Source organism: Chelonoidis abingdonii, chromosome 7 (assembly GCF_003597395.2).
Source record: "Chelonoidis abingdonii isolate Lonesome George chromosome 7, CheloAbing_2.0, whole genome shotgun sequence".
Classification (NCBI taxonomy): Eukaryota; Metazoa; Chordata; order Testudines; family Testudinidae; genus Chelonoidis; species Chelonoidis abingdonii.
The window spans coordinates 43,753,338-43,773,070 of NC_133775.1; the positions used below are offsets into that span (position 1 = coordinate 43,753,338).

Sequence of the window (19,733 nt, forward strand, 5' to 3'; positions counted from 1 at the left end):
TGCAAGTGTGGACACTCTGCAGCACTGGTCGCTGTCAGTGTGGACACACTGCAGCGCTGGCCATACACAGCTGTACGACCACAGCTGTAACTGCCAGCGCTGCAAAACTGTAAGTGTAGACAAAGCCTGAATTATCATCAGTTGTTAAGGTGGTGGATTAAACTCTGGAGAATCTAGCACAGGGGTGGGCAAACTATGGCCTGTGGGCTGGATCTGGCCCATCAGGGCTTTGGATCCAGCCTGCAGGATTGCCACCTCGGTGGTGCTACGGGCCCTGTGCCACTCACAGAAGCAGCTGGCACCCACATTTACACATGACAGAAAAAGGTAACACATTTTCTATATAAGAAGCAGGGGAACTGCCTTGAGCCCCCTGCCAAAGCTCTCCTGCACCCCAACCTCCTGTGCTGAGCCCCCTCCTGCACGGTGCACCCCCACCCCTTGCCCTGAGTCCCTTCCTGGACACTGCACCCCGTCCCACACCCCGCACTCCCTCCCACATCCCAACCCCCTGTCCCAGCCCTAAATTCATGGCTCTGAATGCAATTTCCCCACCCAGATGTGGCCCAAGGGCCACAACATTTGCCCACCTTTGTTGTAAGCTCTTCAGGGAAGGAAGCATGCCTTATTTTTCACTCTGTCAAGTATCTGTTATGCTTTTTGATGCTGTAAAAATTAAATTAATTCAACAGCAATTTACACTGTTACATAAAACTCCAGGATCTGCAGCATGTAGTTACAAACTTACTGGGTGAGGGGTATATAACCTCTAGAGTCCTTTCCCAGGGTATGAGATATAGAGTGCTCTGATGAGATGGGAAAAAAGGGATGTCATTTCAAATGGAAACATTCTGTGAAGAGACCAAAATCTGCATTGGGGCATAACTTCTTATTGGAGTACAGAGAGCTATAGACCCGGGCTACAGCTGTTCATTCAATACTGGCACATTCAAAGTTCCATTCCAGTTGCTGAACAAAATTGTAATAATGACCACTGGAGACTTAGAAGTTAACATTTTAGCATACCAAGAGATATTCTTAAATAAATCTAGATAGACTGTGCTGGGAGAATGATTTTAAGCAGTTTTCTTCACAGAATGCGCTTTTTAAAAGGGGGTATTAAAAGAAGGTAAGCTGCAACTAAATGGAGAACAACAAATATTAGAATGGTTGTTACAAAGCCTTTTTTTTTAAATTTAAAATCAAGCCTTGATAAAACTAGCAGCATAATATAGAAATACTTCTGTGCAGGTGTGTGTAAGTGTTAACAACATCTTGCTTGGAGCCTCAAAAGTATGCTAATTCAGAGAGAACCATAACTTTTTCCTAGCTATTAAAATACATTAAACGTGTAAAAATGATGGTTCTGTCTACTGTAGACAGAACCAACCAATTAAAAAAAGGAAACAGTATTTTCACAGGTTTTTGAACTGTTTTAATAGTAGTAATAGTATACAGCCACTTACAAAATATCAAAATAAGATTTAGTTCAAAATTTATCATGAAGGCAGTGTAGAAGAACATAGGAAATCAGGGAGTCCTGAGTTCTCATCCCAAGGCTTCTGCTCACTTGCTGTTGGCACCTTGTTTGAGTCATTTAACCTCTGTTTAGCTTATACAACTGCAAAAATGGGAGAATAATACCTGACTGCCTTTATTAGAGTGTAGTGAGGATTAATGTTTGCGGAAGTGTTTACAATTTTAAGTTAAAATATTTTATAAATCACTGTGCTTGTGTGAAAATTTAACATTGTTACAGTAAATAAAGGGTTGAGTAATTGAGCAGTATCTTCCCAGACAAAAGCTCAAAATTTAGCAGACCTTATAAATACATTTATTAAATGATACTTAGGACATGAAGAATCACTCCCATCTTCCTGTATTTGAATGACTATACATGGAAATATTTGGAGACATGGCTCATTTGTCTAAAGATAGGTGAAGTCAGATGCAGAGCATGCTCTGTTCACGATTTTCTAGACTCCAGAATTTATTTTGAGGCCAAATTGTCTACATTTCCCTATGTAGAAGGAAGACAGGTGGGTGGTGTTTCCAGAAGATCCACTATGTGGATCCCTGGCTCCCTCTCCCCAAAATGCCAGGCCTGCAGTAGGGGCACTCTGCGCTCTTTAACCTTCTACAAAACATGAGCAGGCTTGTCTCCCCTCTCTCCAGTGCATATCCCCTGCACCTGGATGGACAATGGTTTAAGAATTTTTCTCTAACCAGATACATGGGCAGATTCATATGAAAATTTTGCAATTTATAAGTATTTGAAAACTCTCTCTCTCTTTATTTACCTGAGGAGATACACTGTCATTTGACAGAATTGCAAAAAGCTATTAAGTCACATCAAGATGATTTATTGTTATACTGTAATAATGCATTATCACATAATTGTGTTGTCTGAAAAATGGCATCATATAATGATGCCACATCATGCTATAATATCCTTTTCACATCTCTAGAACTCCTTTCTGGATGCAGAGAGCAAAAGAAGGGATCCTTACTATGCTTGCTCAATCCCTTCTCACCTGAATGAGAAAGGTTAGTCAACAAATGAATCCAAATGGTTCCCATGCTACAATTCTGCTCTCTCACATGGCTCATTTTGCTCAAAACATGTAAATTGGATAATTTAGAGATTGTTCATGTCTAGGATCAGACAGAGCAAGCAGACGACCAGTCAAATGTGTGAACCTGTAAAGGACTGCCCTGAGGTTTTTCTCCCGGATGATGGGAAAACCTGACCACAACCCAGTTACTTGCACTGAGTGGCTACACTGGTTCCTTACTTCTTAGAATTATACAGTTAGAAGGGACTGCAGGGATCATCTTGTCCAACCCCCTGCCAAGATGCAGAATTTGTTGTGGCTAAGCAATCCAAGAGAGATGACTACCCAGCCTCCTTTTGAGAGCCTCCAGTGAAGGAGCTTCCACAACCTCCCTAGGCAACCTGTTCCATTGTCCTACTGTTCTTAGAGTTAGGAAGATTTTCCCTGAGATTTAATCTACATCTGCTATAATTCAGTCTGAACCCATTGTTCTTTGTCCTTCCCTCTGTGGCAACAGAAAACAACTTTTCCATCCTTTATATGGCAGCCTTTCAAGTATCTGAAGACCACTATCATGTCCCTCCTTAATCTCCTCTTTTCTAAACTAAAATATACCCAGTTCCTTCAACCTTTGCTCATACGGCTTGCATTCCATCCCCGATAATCTTTGTTGCTTGCCTCTGGATCCTTTCCAATTTCTCTACATCCTTTCCAGACATTGGTGACACTACAGCCCAGTTGAGGTCTAACCAGAAGCAAGCAGAGAGGTACTATCGCCTCCAGTGACCTGCATCCTATGCCTAAGTAAACGCAACCTAAAATTGCATGTGCTTTTTTTGCAACAGCATCGCATTGCTGACTCGTATTGAGGTTGTGATCCACACTACTCCCAGATACTTCTCAGCAGTGCTGCTGCCAAACCAGTTATCCCCCATTCTGTATTTATGCATTGGTTTTTCTTCCAGAAGCACAGGACCTTACATTTATCTTTGCTGAATTTCATTTTGTTGTCTATAGCCTAGTTCTCCAATTTATCAATAACCCTCTGAATTTTAGCTGTATCCTCCAGAGCAGATTTCACCAGCATGCTCTCTATTCCTAAATCCAAGTAATTAATAAAGATATTAAACCCCAGAACAGATCCATGTGGAACCCTATTTGAGATCTCCCTCCAATCTGATATCATTCCATTAATAGTTACTCTGTGTTTGTGGTTGTTTAACCAATTATGTATCCACTTAATGGTAGTTCCACTGAGCCCCCATTTCTTTCAGCTTACTTATCAGAAGGTCATGTGGGCCTGTGTCAAAAATCTTGCTGAAGTCCAGGTTTATCATGCCTGCCCCTTGCGAGCGTTCTGAAGTCTCTCCCTGGGAGTTTGCTGCACTTCCCATAGGGTCAGGATGAAGACCTCCTGCATGGAAGTTCTCTTATGGCTCCAGGAGTAGCTTCAGCAGTCTCCTGCTTAGGCATCCTGCTCCCAGCTGTTGTGGGTGGCAAGGGGAATACCAGGAGCTTGGAGCCCCCCACAACCATTTTATCATGGGTATTTTTAATAAAATCAAGGACAGGTCAAAAGCCTCCATGAATTTTTCATTATTGCCCATGTTCTGTCTATGACTTTTACTGAAAATATCTGACAAAAACTTAGCCTTAGCTATCATCCATGTTTGACATTGCCAGAGACACCTCCCTCATCAGTGTGGGGTCTATACACCACACCAAGGGACTCCATGAAAAAAAAGTGTTTATGTAGATTTTTATCAATTCTACAACAAAAGAGTATCCCTCCCACTCACAGGACAAGGATAACTGCCCTACGTACATAATGGAGCACTTTATGTTAAAATACTAGTAAGTTGATTGGGCTTGCAATAATAAATACTTTTGTATAGATAATTCAGTACTAATTGTGGCAAATTGCTGGTACTGTTATGCTGGGTCTCATGCTTTCTCTTCTTTGGAGAAGGTTCAGGGCGCCATTGCTTGCCTCTGAATTGGTATTTCAATTACCCCACTATTGTCCTTGAGGAGGGGAGTGGAGAGGGAGGGACCTGGGCCCGCCCTCTTCTCCAGGTCCCAACCCAGGGGCCCTGAGGTTTGTGGTGAACCACTTGAACTAGTGGTTCCTTCCCCTGGGCTACTTCCTTCTCCTGCCCTTCAGCTTGTGAAGTGGCTTCTTGCCCTCCTTCCACATAAGCCAGGTGCCCCTTACTTAGAGTTTTTTGGATTTCTCAGCCCACCGCAGCACTCCTCCAAACTTTCCTTTTGGTCTCTCTTCAAAACTGTTCTCTGCTCCAACTCCTTGAAACTGCTCTCTGCTCCAATCAAACCTTCCTGCTCCAACTCCCACATTGTCTGACTGAAGCAGGGGTTTTTATCACATGACTGACTGCTGGTGCTTTAATTGGCTTCAGGTGCTCTAATTGGCTACAGGTGCTCTAGTTAATCTATAGCAAACCTTCCTCCCCTTGCAGGAATAAGGCTCCCTGCTAATACTGTCCTGCTGCCCTCTGGCCATCCTGTATCACATAATATAGAACATGAAATTCTCTATTCCTCCAAATATGGCTCTGGCCCACAGTTAGAGTGGATATATTTTTAACATAAAATGACTCAAAATAGTGGGAGTATACAAGAACTAAGTCCACCTTTCCTGCCAATTTCAGGATTCTATTATCATCTGACTTTTAAAGGCCAAAACCCAAAATATTTTAAATGACAATTTTGCAGGTGAAAGGTTTTTTTAAAAAAAAGCTTCTCCTTTTTGAAAGTACAACCAATATGGGAATATGAAAATTAAGATCAGTTCACATACTGATCTATATACATTGTGTCTGAAATGATTACCATATATACTCATTCATCAGCCCATTCATTTATAAGCCGACTCTCCAAGATGGTTAGATAAAAATAGCAAAAACTGTATAAGCCTTTCATAAGCCTACCCTATATTTCAGGGGTTGGCAAATTTTGGCTCCCGGCCATTAGGGTAAGCCGCTGGTGGGTCGGGACGTTTTGTTTACCTGGAGTGTCTACAGGCACAGAGCCTCTCAGCTCCCTCTGGCTGAGGTTCACCATTCCCAGCCAATGGGAGCTGCAGGAAGTAGTGTTCTCACAGCTCCCATTGGCAGGGAATGCGAACCGCAGCCACAGCGAACTGAGGGGCTCCATGCCTGTAGATACTCCAGGTAAACAAAACGATAATGTATTAGATATTCAATTCAAGGATTCCATAGAGTTTAAAATCATCAAATTTTGGTGTAGACCCATTTATATGCTGACCTCGCTCCTTGATGCGTCATTTTTTTACCAAAAATATTTGGCTTATAAACGAATATATACGGGAGTTTTTAAATAAATCTATTTCACCTAGTAAACCTGAACTCTTAAATAACCAAATATAAAAATAATTTGTCCTGTTGTAACAACTGTATTATGCAGGGGGAAAAAATGCACTGTTTTCCATCTTTAAGCCTGCCAGAGCCAGGATAGTTCATTACAAATGGAATTTGCCCATTTAAGACAGGCAATTCTGCATCTCAACTGTGATCATCTCAAAAGACTTAAAAAAATTATATTGCTAAAGAGCATAAAGTTTCTATTATGAGAAAAAATAGTTTTAAAAAAAGTTGATTTTCTTCCCCAATTCTGGATTCTACATTTTATCCTTTATTGTTTGGCGAGAACAGAGTTAGAGTAATTTAAGTAAGAACAACCTTTTTTCATCGAAGAGAAACCTTTAAGATTTTCTGCGGAGAGGTATGGTAATATGAAGAATTACTGTGGGTGTCCCTGAAAGCCCTTGTTAAAATTCTACCTGTAAGCGTGAATTAGGGTTGGAATTTACTTTTCCTGCTCTCAGAGTCCATCCCATTGGGGCTCATACAAATACTTAAGATCATAAACATGTTTGTTTTATAATAGGCCAGGACATAGTGCTGGTCCTGGAGTTTATATCAACTTAAAGGGAAACAACTGAGAAGACCTTTCTTAAAACAACGGCAGCACTGATGAGGCAAAATGCAGCTCAGTAAAGTTGTAGCGTACTACAGTATGAGAAAATATGTAGCTGTTGTACAGCAAAAACATAATATCTAGAAAAAAATGTATAACAACATTCCAATCAATCTACAATAATTAGGAAATTTTATGTGGCATGCTTTCTGAAACCAGAAGAAAGAAAACAATTCACTGAAGTTTAATATTACATAGTTCCTCAAACAAAACAAAATATACACCTGACATGATCTCTCCATGGAATAAAAAAATCCTTTTACAAGTACTGTATTAATATAGACTTGAAAAATACTTTGTTTTTCCTAGGGAAAAAATAAAGGCAAATACTATACATGTAAATAAACCAATCATTAAAGCAGGGATATCAAACTCAAATTACCACGAAGGCCACATAAGGACTAGTACATTGGCCCGAGGGCCACATCACTGAAACTTTTTTATACAACGATACAAAAGTATAGTCAAAAATGAAAAAAAATGAAGAGTAATACAGTATACTATTAAAAGTTAATGCATTAACTTTTTTAAAACTGTAATGCACAGAGGGATTTTAATAAAATATAAACACATGTAACTATTTCTTATGTAGTCAGTAACACTTATGATGATCTACACCAAGGGTCTCAAACACACAGTCCACAGAGTTATTTCCTGCAGCCCGCCATAGGCACTGACTCTCTCCTGCACTGAGTAACTCTTTCCACACATACCCCCGGTAGCAGCGCAAAGTCGAGAGGGAAACTGAGGTGTGCCTAGGAATTATAAAAATGTTACAGAAAATTTCCACTTCAACACAGACACTGTCCAGCGTCCCAACAGAGAGACCCTGGCACTGGGGGGGAGGGACCCTCTCGGTGCCCAGCACCCTTAACAGAGAGAACCCTGGGCAACGGGGGATGGTTCCCAGTGCCCCTAACAGTCTATCACAGCGGTCTCAAACATGCAGCCCCATCTCCATTCCAACCCCTTCCCCAAAGTCCCTGCCTCTATTTCAGCCCCTTCCCCGCCTCTTCTCCACCTCCTCTCAAGCGCCCAGCATCCCTGCTCCTCCCACCTCCCTCCTGAAAAGTCCTAAGTACCACCAAACAGCTGTTTGGCAGCGGGAAGTGCTGGGAGGTAGGCGGAGGAGCAGGGATGCAGCACACTGGTGGGGAGAGGAGAGCTTGGCTGCCAGTGGAGTTGGTGCCTATGGCGGGCCTCAGGAAATAACTCCGCGGGCCAGCCACGTGTTTGAGACCCCTATATGAAAGGGTTCAAAACTAGAGCAAAGTCATGCATCACAAGACTTTTTTGCAGAAGACATTAAAAACAAAATGTCAAACATTTTCTCCGATTTGGTTCAACCAGTGGTTCTGCTTCCTGCTTTTAGTTCAACTGGAAGACAGTCATATAAATTAAAAACAAAAAACAAAAAAAAAACTCCACTACATACAACAGAAGGCTCAGTTGAGTTTTAACTTCTTCCCTCTCTGCAGCTGTTCCCCAATTAATTCTTTTTACAGTTGAAAACTGAACCAGGTCTAGCCTATTCTAACATATCTTCTGACTCAAATACAGAAGAGCAACCACCACACGAGGATTTAAAACACTTTTTGCACTAGAGCCCCTCTATCCTGGTGGAGTTGCATCACAGAAAACTGTTAAGAGATAGGTGTTCTGAATAAAAGTCCAAGTTTATGGTGAGAGGTAAGGGTGTTAAGGAGGGAAGTTACAGGTAGCAAGGCAAAAAAGTTCCCATGCTCTCACACGGTTGAATTAATCGACTGCTCTAAGCACACACAGCTGAACATCTACTAGTTTTTACATTTCCTAGACACAAGCCCATCCCTACTTCTTATGGACATAAAGGCCTTATACCTGTTTCGGACTTCAAAACAAAACCATTAAAGCCTTTAAGTACTGATGAGATTTTTTTTTCTAAGATTTGAAGAATCTGGGTAGGTGACCAGATAGATTTTCTGTCCTCCAGGCTCCAGTCACTATGTTTGTTAACTGAACATTTATGGTGCTGAAATTACATTGAATGGGATGGAGAGGATAGGAAGAACCATTCATGTAGGATGAAAAAAGGCCACTGACAATTAGTTTAACACAGATATGTATGTAAGCTCCCTCGAGACTGTTAAGAGAGCCATCTCTGGCTTTCAGAGTGGTTCTCAGAGGCTCTATCAAGCTTTGGACATTACAAATGTCTTGAACTATGTCAGCTGCATGGCAGGGTTTGTTCTTATTAGTTAGTTTACTATATGGGGGTGTTATTCACTCTCCATTTTCCAGAATACTGGATGTATCTGAAATAACCGTCTTTGGACTATGTGGGAGCTCCAGAATTCTATGACATGGTCCTCCCTTGCTACTATCAGCGCATTGTTCAAAACAGGATGTTACCAGTTGTCTTACACCACATAACTCACTCCTTACTTCGGAGGAAGCTACCCTGAGCAGAAAGAGAATGTCAGAATTATTTTATCCCATATTATTAAAAGGTTGGGGATGATTCCTTTAATTCATGTTTGCAAAAAGGACAGTTGAGTTATTTGTTTTCAGGTCTCCATTAGATAGGAAACTAGCCAATATAAAAATTACCTTTTCGATTTCTGAGAGAAGATGGTGAAGAGAAAGGTTTCAAGTATCTTGTCTGTATCTATGGCTATTTTATCTATGTACTGATTTTTACAAAATGCATCTGCCAGACTTTTACATAATTTTAGAAACAATACAGAATATGATGACGAATCTCCAAATATAATAAACCCAATCCACAGAAACCTGCAAAATTTGCAGGTAGCCGCTTTATATCTGTGGACCATTTTTGCAGATAGCGAGGTGGATGCAGATACAAATTTTGCATCTGCTCAGGGCTCTGACAGTAAGATCCAGGTGTACAGCTGTGAGGAACCACAGCACGGACCATCCACCTGCCCTGGGCAGGGAGCCTGAGGGGCAGAGACATGGGCTGGGGGCTGCTCCGGTCCTCTGACCAAGAAAGGTGAAGGGTCTGCCGCACAGCTCCCCACAGCTGCCTGCCCAGCTGTTCCCATGGCTGGATTGTGGCTCCAACCCCTACCCCCCCTACTGGAGCTGGAGAGCCGCACTGGCAGATATGGGGGAGACTGGGTCCCTCCACTTGCCCTGGGCATGGGGCCTGAGCAGCCCCAGCCTGTGTCCCTGCCTCCTAGCAGTGCAGAATTTTGAGCACAGGTATTGTGCGCTTGTTGTGATCCAGGTCACTGAGAAAGCAGGTAGCAGGATTCCACAATAAAGTCTCCAGGTCAGGGGTTCTCAAACTGGGGGGTTGCGAGGTTATTATATGGGGCGGGGGTCGCAAGCTGTCAACTTCCACCCCAAATCCTGCTTTGACTCCAGCATTTATAATGGTATTACATATATATACCAAATGTTTTTAATTTATAACGGGGGGAGGGGTCGCACTCAGAGGCTTGCAAGGTGAAAGGGGTCACCAGTAAAAAAGTTTAAGCGCCACTGCTCTAGATTGCTTTCACAGTAATATAGAATATGAAGTGAAGAAAACAACTCAATTGCATTCAATGCTCACTTTGTTCAGAAAAAAACTTGGCTAAATCCTTATCTTACTACAACCTTTGGAACACTGGTGTCTTCAAAACAGAGTACTCTGCAAGGATGAAGGGAGTTATCCATTTAAAAAAAAAAAAAATAAAAAACCCTGAAACCGCTTTAAGGAATTTAGTTCTGTGAATTTTTTAAAATAACTAAGTAATAGGCCTAAATATTTCCTGGCAATAGAAACATGATGCAGATTAAGTCATGTTAACTGCTTGCTAAAAATCTAACACTTTAGAATGAAAAAAAAGAATCTTAGCAACTCAGGTTTCTAATTAATTTATTGTATAGAGATATTTGTACTCCCAGACCAGTGCTACAGAAGTGCTCAGGCCATGAAAACTACCAAATGTAGTGGTGAGCAGATTTCAGAAAGTAAATGCAGGGAAAATTGAAGCTGTAGGGTCAGTTATTAGGCTGATGACTTTTATCAAGCCATTTCCCACCACAATGTATCTAGAAATAGGAATTATGAAAAACAAAAGAGATGGTTTCTCATAGCCAATCTGCTCTCTAAGGAGAGAGAGAGAGAGAGAGAGAGAGAGAGAGAGAGAGAACGAGAACGAACTAACCTGTAGATTATCTTCACTAGATTTAGGAGCCGGGGCGAAATCCTAGTCCCAGTGAAGTTAAGGGGAGTTTTGCAATAGACTTCACGGGGCCAGGATTTCATTTAGGGAGTCCACAAATCCTACAAGGCATGGGCTGTGTTTACTCATTTATATAACTTCCAGCACGCTGATTGGGGTATGGTCACTAGTGGAATACAAATAAAGTAAGATGTCTCCAACAGCTCAACTTTATGTACTGAAGTCACATTGTGATTATTTCTTTAATAGAGTTGCTTCTAAGTTATCTTTTGTAGTGAACAGACAGCCATGCTACATCTCTCATTACTGTATTTTTAATATGCTGCATGACCAACCAACCAACAGCAACCCCTTTCTCTCAAATCACATGTAAACAAATCCAGTGACAGAATAAAGTTTTGATTATACTACTATTAGGAGTACCAAGAAAAAAAAATACAAAAGCCAGACTCACCATCCGAATGGGTTTCTTGTGCAGATCTCTTTCAGTTACCAACTTCTCTTGATCAGTGACATAAAGACCTTTCTGTGCCAAGGCCTGGATAACAGCATCATGACCCAAAAGTGGTTTTGCAGCATCACTCTTGAGAATAAGACTTCCAGCACGACAGTAGAGTTCAGCAGATAGCAGCAAGTTAACAACAGGCGGTTTAATGTGTTCCTGGTCATACTGGTCTGTGTAAAATGGTTCTCGCAATTCCTCTGGAACATTTTCTACAAGAATCAAAAGATATAATCAGATAAACAACACTTCACAGTACTAGGAAAAGTACCTAATCTATACACACTTTAAATAATTAAAGTTGTTAGCACCTAGGAAGTATCCCTTTTATATAACTATTTCTATATTATTTCAAACACAAATCTATGGGGGACCCCATTACAGAATAAGAACTGAACAAAACAGTTACTTGATAAATGTAATATTGTTAAACAAAATTAGGTTACAGATACTAGCCTGGGGAGTTTTACAATGCAAAGCACAACAACATGGCCAAGATGTGGTTTTAAAGAAGCATTAATTCAAAATGTCTTGGTTTTTCCAACTTTATGATGTCATATCATAGCTCAAGCCACAAAGTCAAAATGATGTCAGACAGCTGTGATTCAACACAATGAGCTGTCTGTCTCACTCCAGAATTTTATGGAAATAGAACAATAATACGTTCTAGTGTACATAACACTTTTGGAGAAAAAAGAAAGCCACACCCTTTTGCTGAAATATGTAAAGGCTGTCTCTGGAACTGTGTGTAAATGACTTCCTTTTAACAGAGTACATTTCTCCTTCAAATGAATGGCTGCAGAGCCAACAAAAAACTACACAAAAGAGTTTGAGTGAAAATCTCAGCATTATTTGACAAAATTAGCACAATGCTGTCTATTACAAGCTTTACAGGAAAAGCCATGACAACTTTTCTAAGTACCATGTATCAGTTATTATAGATGCATCATTCATGAAAGACATAAGATGTTTGAATCAAATAATAATATCCCATTTACAAGTATACCTGAACAGCTATAAAAGAATTCAAAATAACATTTCATCAAATAAAGTAATATTGGCGTTAATATCGGATAGGACTTAAATCAAGGGTAGGCAACCTATGGCACATGTGCCTAAGGCAGCACGTGAGCTGATTTTCAGTGGCACTCACTGGCCACCGGTCCGGGGGGCTCTTCATTTAAATTTAATTTTAAAGGAAGCTTCTCACACATTTTAAAATCCTTATTTACTTTACATACAACAATAGTTAAGTTATATTTTATAGACTTATAGAAAGAGAGCTTTTTCTAAAAGTAACTGCAACAACATTTCCTATCTCCTACCTCCACAAGCATGTGTTCTACTCCTATACTGACCCTCTACACCAGGAAGTCCTTCCTCTGGACCCTCTACACAGGGGTTTTCAGCTTAGATAACTTGTGAGGGAGGTGGAGGTGGTTGTCACAAATATCATGCCCTTCTTGTATTGCTAACTGGATAGACAGTCCCAGTATGGAACATGTTGAGAGCCACTACTGTAAACTTTGAAGCCTCCCTCACCACCTACGTATACATCAAACACTTATTGTTTCCTCACAGTCTTACATACGACCTTCCAATTTCCTACTAAAAAAGCATTTATTCTACAACTAAGCAATCCAATAACCGGTTCCATTTATTCCTTCCACGTGCCTCCTGACTCCAGCTCTCTTGTTATTATCCCTCCTTCCCCATGTCTGTATATAGCCCATTTAAATTTTAAGCTCTTTTGAGAGAAACCTGTCCCATTCTGTGTTAGTAGAACCCCTAACATTTTGGGCACTAAACAAATAAGGCAATAAATAGTAACACAGTTAGTAAGCAAGAACATAATTAAAGAGATCCTCTGGACTGGTGCATGCAAGAGACCATATTACACATTGCAAAAGGAACAAGATTGTCCTAAGTTTTATGCTTCTAACCAGGCACCAGTCTGGAGTCATTACTGGAGATTAACTAGTAGGAGAAGCCAGAATATGCAAAGATGACAGAACTTGAATACAGAGGATTATTATATTACTATATCAATCTTTGTACTTTTGTAATACTGAAAATCTTGAAGTGTTTTACAAATACCCAGGACCTATTTTATATATATAAAAGAAAGACATTTCCATAATTGTTTCTAATTTTAGGGAAGAAACTTTAGCAACTGATTTTGAGAAGAAAATCCACACAGTTGAAGTTAATAGGTACACTGGGCACGGGAGGTTTGAGCATTAGCCTACTAAACTCAGGGTTGTGAGCTCAATCCTTGAGGGGGTCATTTAGGGATCTGGGGGCAAAAATCTGTCTGGGGATTAGTCCTGTTGAGTAGGGGGTTGGACTAGATGACCTCTCAAGGTCCCTTCCAACCCTGATATTCTATGAAACCGTGAGGGCAGGGATGGGATGAAACTCTGATGTCACTGAAGTCAACAGCAAAACTCTTACTGACTTCAATGGGGCCAGGATTTCACTCCAGATGTTGAAAGCTGGGCATCTAAAAATATGATGTAGTGTTTTGGGGTTCAAGCCCAGGCCAGTAAGGGGTTCATTTGTCTGCCTTGTAAACCTGCATTTCTTGTGGCTTTGTAGCTTTGGTACAGAGCTCTCACTCCAACAGACTGCCTGCAGCTCACAACCCTCACCCTGGCTTTGCCTATCCTGGTTACTCCTTCCAGGCTGATCTTAGTATGCTTGCAGTCCTGAATTCGCCCTGAAGAGGTAATACTGCAAGGACCAGTCCATCTCACTAGCCCCTCACAGGGAAAGCATTTGGTTCACTGGCTTTACAGAGAGATAGTAAAAACACTCCAAACTTTCTAGAAGCACACGCTTTACTGAATTTACATAATACTGAGGATTTATAATGAAAGCAAAGCACATTTATTAACAAAATAATTAGAGATTAAGTGACACCATGTGAAAGGCATAAAAGTAGAGATGGTTACAAGTAAATAAAAGTGAACACATGCATCTAAAAATCTAAAACCTAATCTAGCATGATAAAGACTTGGTTTAAGATGATTTCTCTCACCCACAGTCTCTCTTTCAGCTTCTGATGGCCAGAACCCATCACAGAAATCATATTGCTTGGTTCCTTTGTCTCCTAAGGTGAATGATAAAGATGGAGAGTTTCTCTGTTCCTTATATCCCCAAAGTGATGCCTGTGTCTTACAAGTCAGGAAGGCCTCCTGGGGTGCAGGAACCATGTAAATTCTCTGTCTCAAAAATCAGGATCAGGATGACCTTTGCTGGTTTAGCTCAATGGCTTTGTTTACTGCGAATATGTAAACTGAGGTAAACCCACATTCCTTTGTTAAACCCACATTCCTTTGTCGAAGACAGCAATGTTTATCACCTTTACCTAGGCTAGCCTGTCTGGTCTGAAACATGTTCTAAATACATCATCAAGAGGGAATTCACAACTACACACATAACATTAAAATACATGCATATTACAATTATATTAATAACCAGCATGTTATTAGCTTTAATATGATACATCACAAGGCATATTTTGTACAAATATTATTGTACTAGTGTGTAAGGTGTGAATACAGGGCTGCCTAGGGTCACATACAGCTCTGAACATCAAAGACCACTTTTGAAAATTATTCCTAGAGACGGACTTGCCCAAAGTCACACAGGATTGTCTAGGACTATACCACAGATCTCAACTCCCGATCCTGTAACAATCACAAAATAATCCTCCCTCCTTAAATACAAAAATTAGGACATGACTGCCAGCAGAACCTTTCATCTTAAGGCCATTTCTCAAAGATACCACACACATTCCTTTTCCCATGTGTAGCAATGTTCTCATGCTTTATAGCTTTTATTAGATTTATCTGAGATTTTCCCATGGAACCAGTGAATTCCTTAGCCAGCATAATTTTAATTTTCTTTTTTAGTACCAATGTAAGATTGTTCTAGATTATAATGTGTTTTCATTAATATGAATAGTACACAATCAACTGAAAGAAAACCATTTTCAAAGCAAGCCACTACAGGTGTGTACACACACAACAAAAAGTCCGGACTGCATGCATGCCATAGAAACTCAGAATAAAATCCCATTCTGGATAGATTTAATCCCATTTCCATAGATAATTGGCTTCAATTCAAGTGGACAGGTTTTGAAGGTACAAACCAACTAAAATAAATGCTCCAAATAAAGTAGAAACCAGATAAATTTGTTTACTGCAATAGCATCAGAGCAAGTATAATCACAGAAACATACAAAATTACAAGAACACTGGGAAACTACAGAAACAAGGAATTAATTGTTGGAATAGGATGAAAAGTTTGCCACTAAATCCAAGGTTTTTGAGGAAACCCCCACTGAACAGGATTCTACTTCTCACAGACAGAAATATATAAATCTTTTTTCTGGTGCAACGTATGTATTATAAGAAAACAGAACTAGTCTCGATAATAGATCAATGGATTTCAAGAGTTTTGCAGTTCTCACTGATTAAGAACTGTGTTACAGACTATGGGCTAGATATCACTATTTCTTTCATTGTTTTCTTATGACCATGGTCTTGCAATGGAGCTGTGTGCAGGTGGATTTATGATCTGGGTAGAGCCTTGAAGTCAATCGGGCTTCACACAGGCATAACGGGCCATGTTTACATGGAGCACCAAGCAGGACTGGAGTTTGTCTGTAAAACTGAAGTCCTACTAGATGTAGTAGGAATCTGATGCTAAATTTAGTAAATTAATACTTTTGCTTCCCCACACCTTGCCTCCAAAAGGATCTCAAGGTCAAGCTTTGAAGTCAATGAGTAGTTTCAAAAAAAGATGTGTGGTTAAGCTATGCTGCCAAAAAACACAGTTGTTTTTGAAACCAAACACTGAAATACGCAGGAATTACATTGGGCTGGATTGACATATTGTCAGTAAGACACAGGTTTCATTTTTGGAAAGCACAAACCACAGGGACAATTCCAATCTTGAACCTGAGTTTAGAGATTTCATCGGTCCTGGGCTACCAGGAGACCAGTCAAAACGAATAAGCAAGCTCAACACAGGGTATTTTGGTTTCTGTGTTTCCCTTTCTGTACTACTGCCCCAGAATGAAATTAACTGGCTTATTCCACTTCATTTACTTGGGTTCAATACTTTGATGATAGTGCTGTGTGTCATTCTAGTCTCTTCTATAATTTTTAATGGACTGAGGGCATGATCCTGCACACATTTATGCATATGCTTAACTTCACACACTGTAAGTAGTCCTATTATTTCAATAAAATTACTCACAGCAGCGAATGATAAGCACACATATATTGCGTATGCAGGATCCAGGCCTGAAAGATGTCTCTCTCTCATAAGAAATGAAGATTTTAGTTAACCAAGATATTTAATAGTTTAATCATGCTTTCCATTTTTAACCCACACATTCTCTTATTAGAGAGAACCTAAGATGATATCAAAATGAATGTTTCAATTACAGGTGCACACACAGAGATCACTCAATAGTTTCCTTCCTGCTTCCTCAAAATTTTGGAAGAACACCCAGTAACAACTTTCTTAAAAAAGTAAAATAAAAAAAGCTAACGTTTTGGAATATGAGAAAACAGTTACAAGAATATAAATGTAATTTAAAGGGAAAGCAGTAGATAATCTTCCCCACACTGAATCTATTTAGTGTGAATTATTCTTTGGAAAAAGTGACCTGCATTTCTGTGAAGAGAGTAAGCTTTCTTTAAAAAGTCAAAGCTTGTTTTCCAAAGAGTTTCCAGGTATCTAACTGGATGACACTACACCTTTAGATCTGGGAATGTTTTAAATTAATAAGTACACAACTACTCAGAAGGAGGATGGGAGCAGTCAATAAGTAAAGTCTTCAGCTATTTTCTTGAGGGTACCATTTAAAAAGAAGGTAGTTCACATTACTAGAAATCAAGAATAAAATGTCCCCATTTTAAGGCTTAACCTATTCCTATAATCTTGACCATGGAAACCTCTCTTAATTGTAGGTTTCTTATCAGCAAGGAGATTGATGGAACATATTTATGGAGAGTGTTCACTGTTATAATAATTTGCCCTACAAATTTACTCTAGCTGTGAGCTCACCTGTAAAAAGTTTATAAAGTGACAATACCCTATAAATAAGGCTATATTTTAGTCACAGGTATTTTTACTACAAGTCACGGACAGATCACAGTCAGGAAACAACAATTCATGGCCTGTGACCTGGCCATGACTTTTACTATATACCCTTGACTAAAACTTGGGGGGTGGCTTCCCGGAGGTGCTGAGGTAGGGTGGCCTGGGTGCTGTGGGTGGTGGCATATGGCCCAGGAACCCTGCTATTGCTGGAGAGGAGCGGGGGGTGGTGCACAGCCAAGGACCCCTGCTGGTGCTGGAGAGAAGATTGGTAGGGCCAACAGGCTCCCTACCTGGATCTGTGCCTCCCTCCCCCAGCAGCAGCAGCAGAGTTTGGGTGTGGGAGAGGGCAGGGGCACGGGACAGGGTGAGGCGGGCTCTGGGCAGCACTTACCTGGGGGGCTCCCCAGAAGCAGCAACATCCCACTCACTCAGGTCCTAGGCAAAGGCATGGCCAAGCAGCTCTGCGTGCTGCCTGCACAGCTCCCATTGGCCAGGAACCGCAGACAATGGGAACTGCATGGGCGGTGCCTGCAGGCAGAGGCAATGTGCAGAGCTCCCTGGCCACGCCTTGACCTAGGACCTCAGCAAGGGGGATGTTCCCACTTCCGGGGAGGCCACCAGGTAAGCACTGCTCGGAGCCTGCCTCATCAACCATCACACCACAGCTTCCCCTGGCATAATAGACCTGTCTTGACCCAAAGACCTGTTCAAAATGTTGGTTGGTTTAGTGCTCGCTCATTTGCTTTCTACAACAAAATGTTGAAGAGTTTTTCCTGTCTACTTTACTGAAAAGGTTGACTGGTTCAGACTTTTGTTCAATGCCATGAGTTCACTATCAGACAAAGAGGTAAGAATCCATCGAGTTCCCTGGTGGAATTTCATCCATTGAGACCTTCAGCGTCTTATGCCTTTGGAGAATTGCAGTTAGATATTTATGAATTGGACACTTATTATTCATGGCACGAGAAGCCCATTATTGACAGTGTTCGAGAGTACTTCTTTTCCAAGTCCAGATACCAGCCACATAGTAACATGGCCACTTACTGTTACCCTCATCAGTTATTGCTACCAACCTAAGGAAGGTTACTGAAAGAGTGAAGTTAAAAATGACTGTACTCACGTCACCTCACATTAATTCGGTTTCAAGCAAGGGCATCATACAGAAAAAAATGATTCTAAAAACTCTTTTTAATGACTTTGTCCTTGTTGATTACTAGACAAGTAGTCTTCAGTAGAAATGACCATCAACTTGCTTGGGGACTTCTGTGACAGTGGCCCTTTAGTAAGTCAATCCTTTCTAAGAGAAATCCTAAACCTTTACATGACCTTGACATAGAAAAGCATGTATTGGTTTCTACGGGCCTCTATGCTTTCCCTGTTGCTGTTCAGGTATATTATTACTTTTGCTAGGAAAGACTATGAAATGTTGTGCCCTTCATCATCAATTTATAAATGACGCTCAAATTTTTAGCTCCCTTTTGTCGAACTTATATTGCAGTTTCTGCATCTACCAAGAACTAATAAAGCTGAGAAAGTGGATGGCGGGAAACTGGCTCAGACTCAGACAGAAGTGAAAACAATAGAGGGAAGCATCTGGAGGAGTGGGCCAGACTGGCAAGTTTACTTTCCCAAAACATTCGTAGTCTCAAGGTCATACTAGATCCACTGTCTTTTATTTATGGTTGGTGAAAAGGCTAAGATCACTGTCTCTGATAAGAACTTCTAAATAGTGAGCCATGACTTTATAACCTGAAGGCTGAACTATTGCAATACTGTACACTCAAACGAGGTTAGCATTGAAAGAGCATCCTGAAACTGCAGCTAGTGCAAACCTGACTGGTGCAAATTACTATATGCCCATAATATCAATATTCTGTACTCTGCATGGCTTCTTATTCAACTCTGAGGGCAATTCAACATATTGATTAGAATCTATAAAGTCCTGAATGGCCTGGGAGCCAGTCATGTGAGAGCAACTCCTGTGTCTTGATGCAGAAGCTACTTGTCCTTGTCCACTAGGCTCAATCTCACTCTTCAGGTTAAACTTTAAGACTGGGGGCAAAGAATTTTCAGTAAGGATCTCTCTGGAATTTATTCAATGCATAGTATATACATTTAACTTGCAAACTGAGCAGGCTCTACCCGCTTTCTCAACTTTGTATGGAAGTCATATGTATTTAGTCTAATGCAAGCCTAAACTGTACCACACTCAGTGGTTTTTGGATTGAGAAACCTGTAAGCTGCACTGAAGCTGGCAGATGTTCAAAATTTATACACATTCTTGAACTCAGAGCCTAGTAGATGCAGATCTTGATGCACCTTACTAACTCCATTACATCAAGAGCTCCAGTTCAGGCATCAATG

At 40.7% G+C, this 19,733-nt stretch overlaps 1 protein-coding gene across 4 annotated transcripts in view; it reads right to left on the bottom strand.

Moving 5' to 3' along the window:
* CAMSAP2 (calmodulin regulated spectrin associated protein family member 2) overlaps nucleotides 1-19,733 on the bottom strand; it is a 154,531-nt gene that overhangs the window by 124,281 nt on the left and 10,517 nt on the right. For all 4 annotated transcript variants that reach the window (XM_032773502.2, XM_032773501.2, XM_032773500.2 and 1 more), the window contains exon 2: nucleotides 11,202-11,461. In XM_032773502.2, the coding sequence (XP_032629393.1) occupies nucleotides 11,202-11,461 (260 nt within the window). The remainder of the gene's footprint in view (nucleotides 1-11,201; nucleotides 11,462-19,733) is intronic.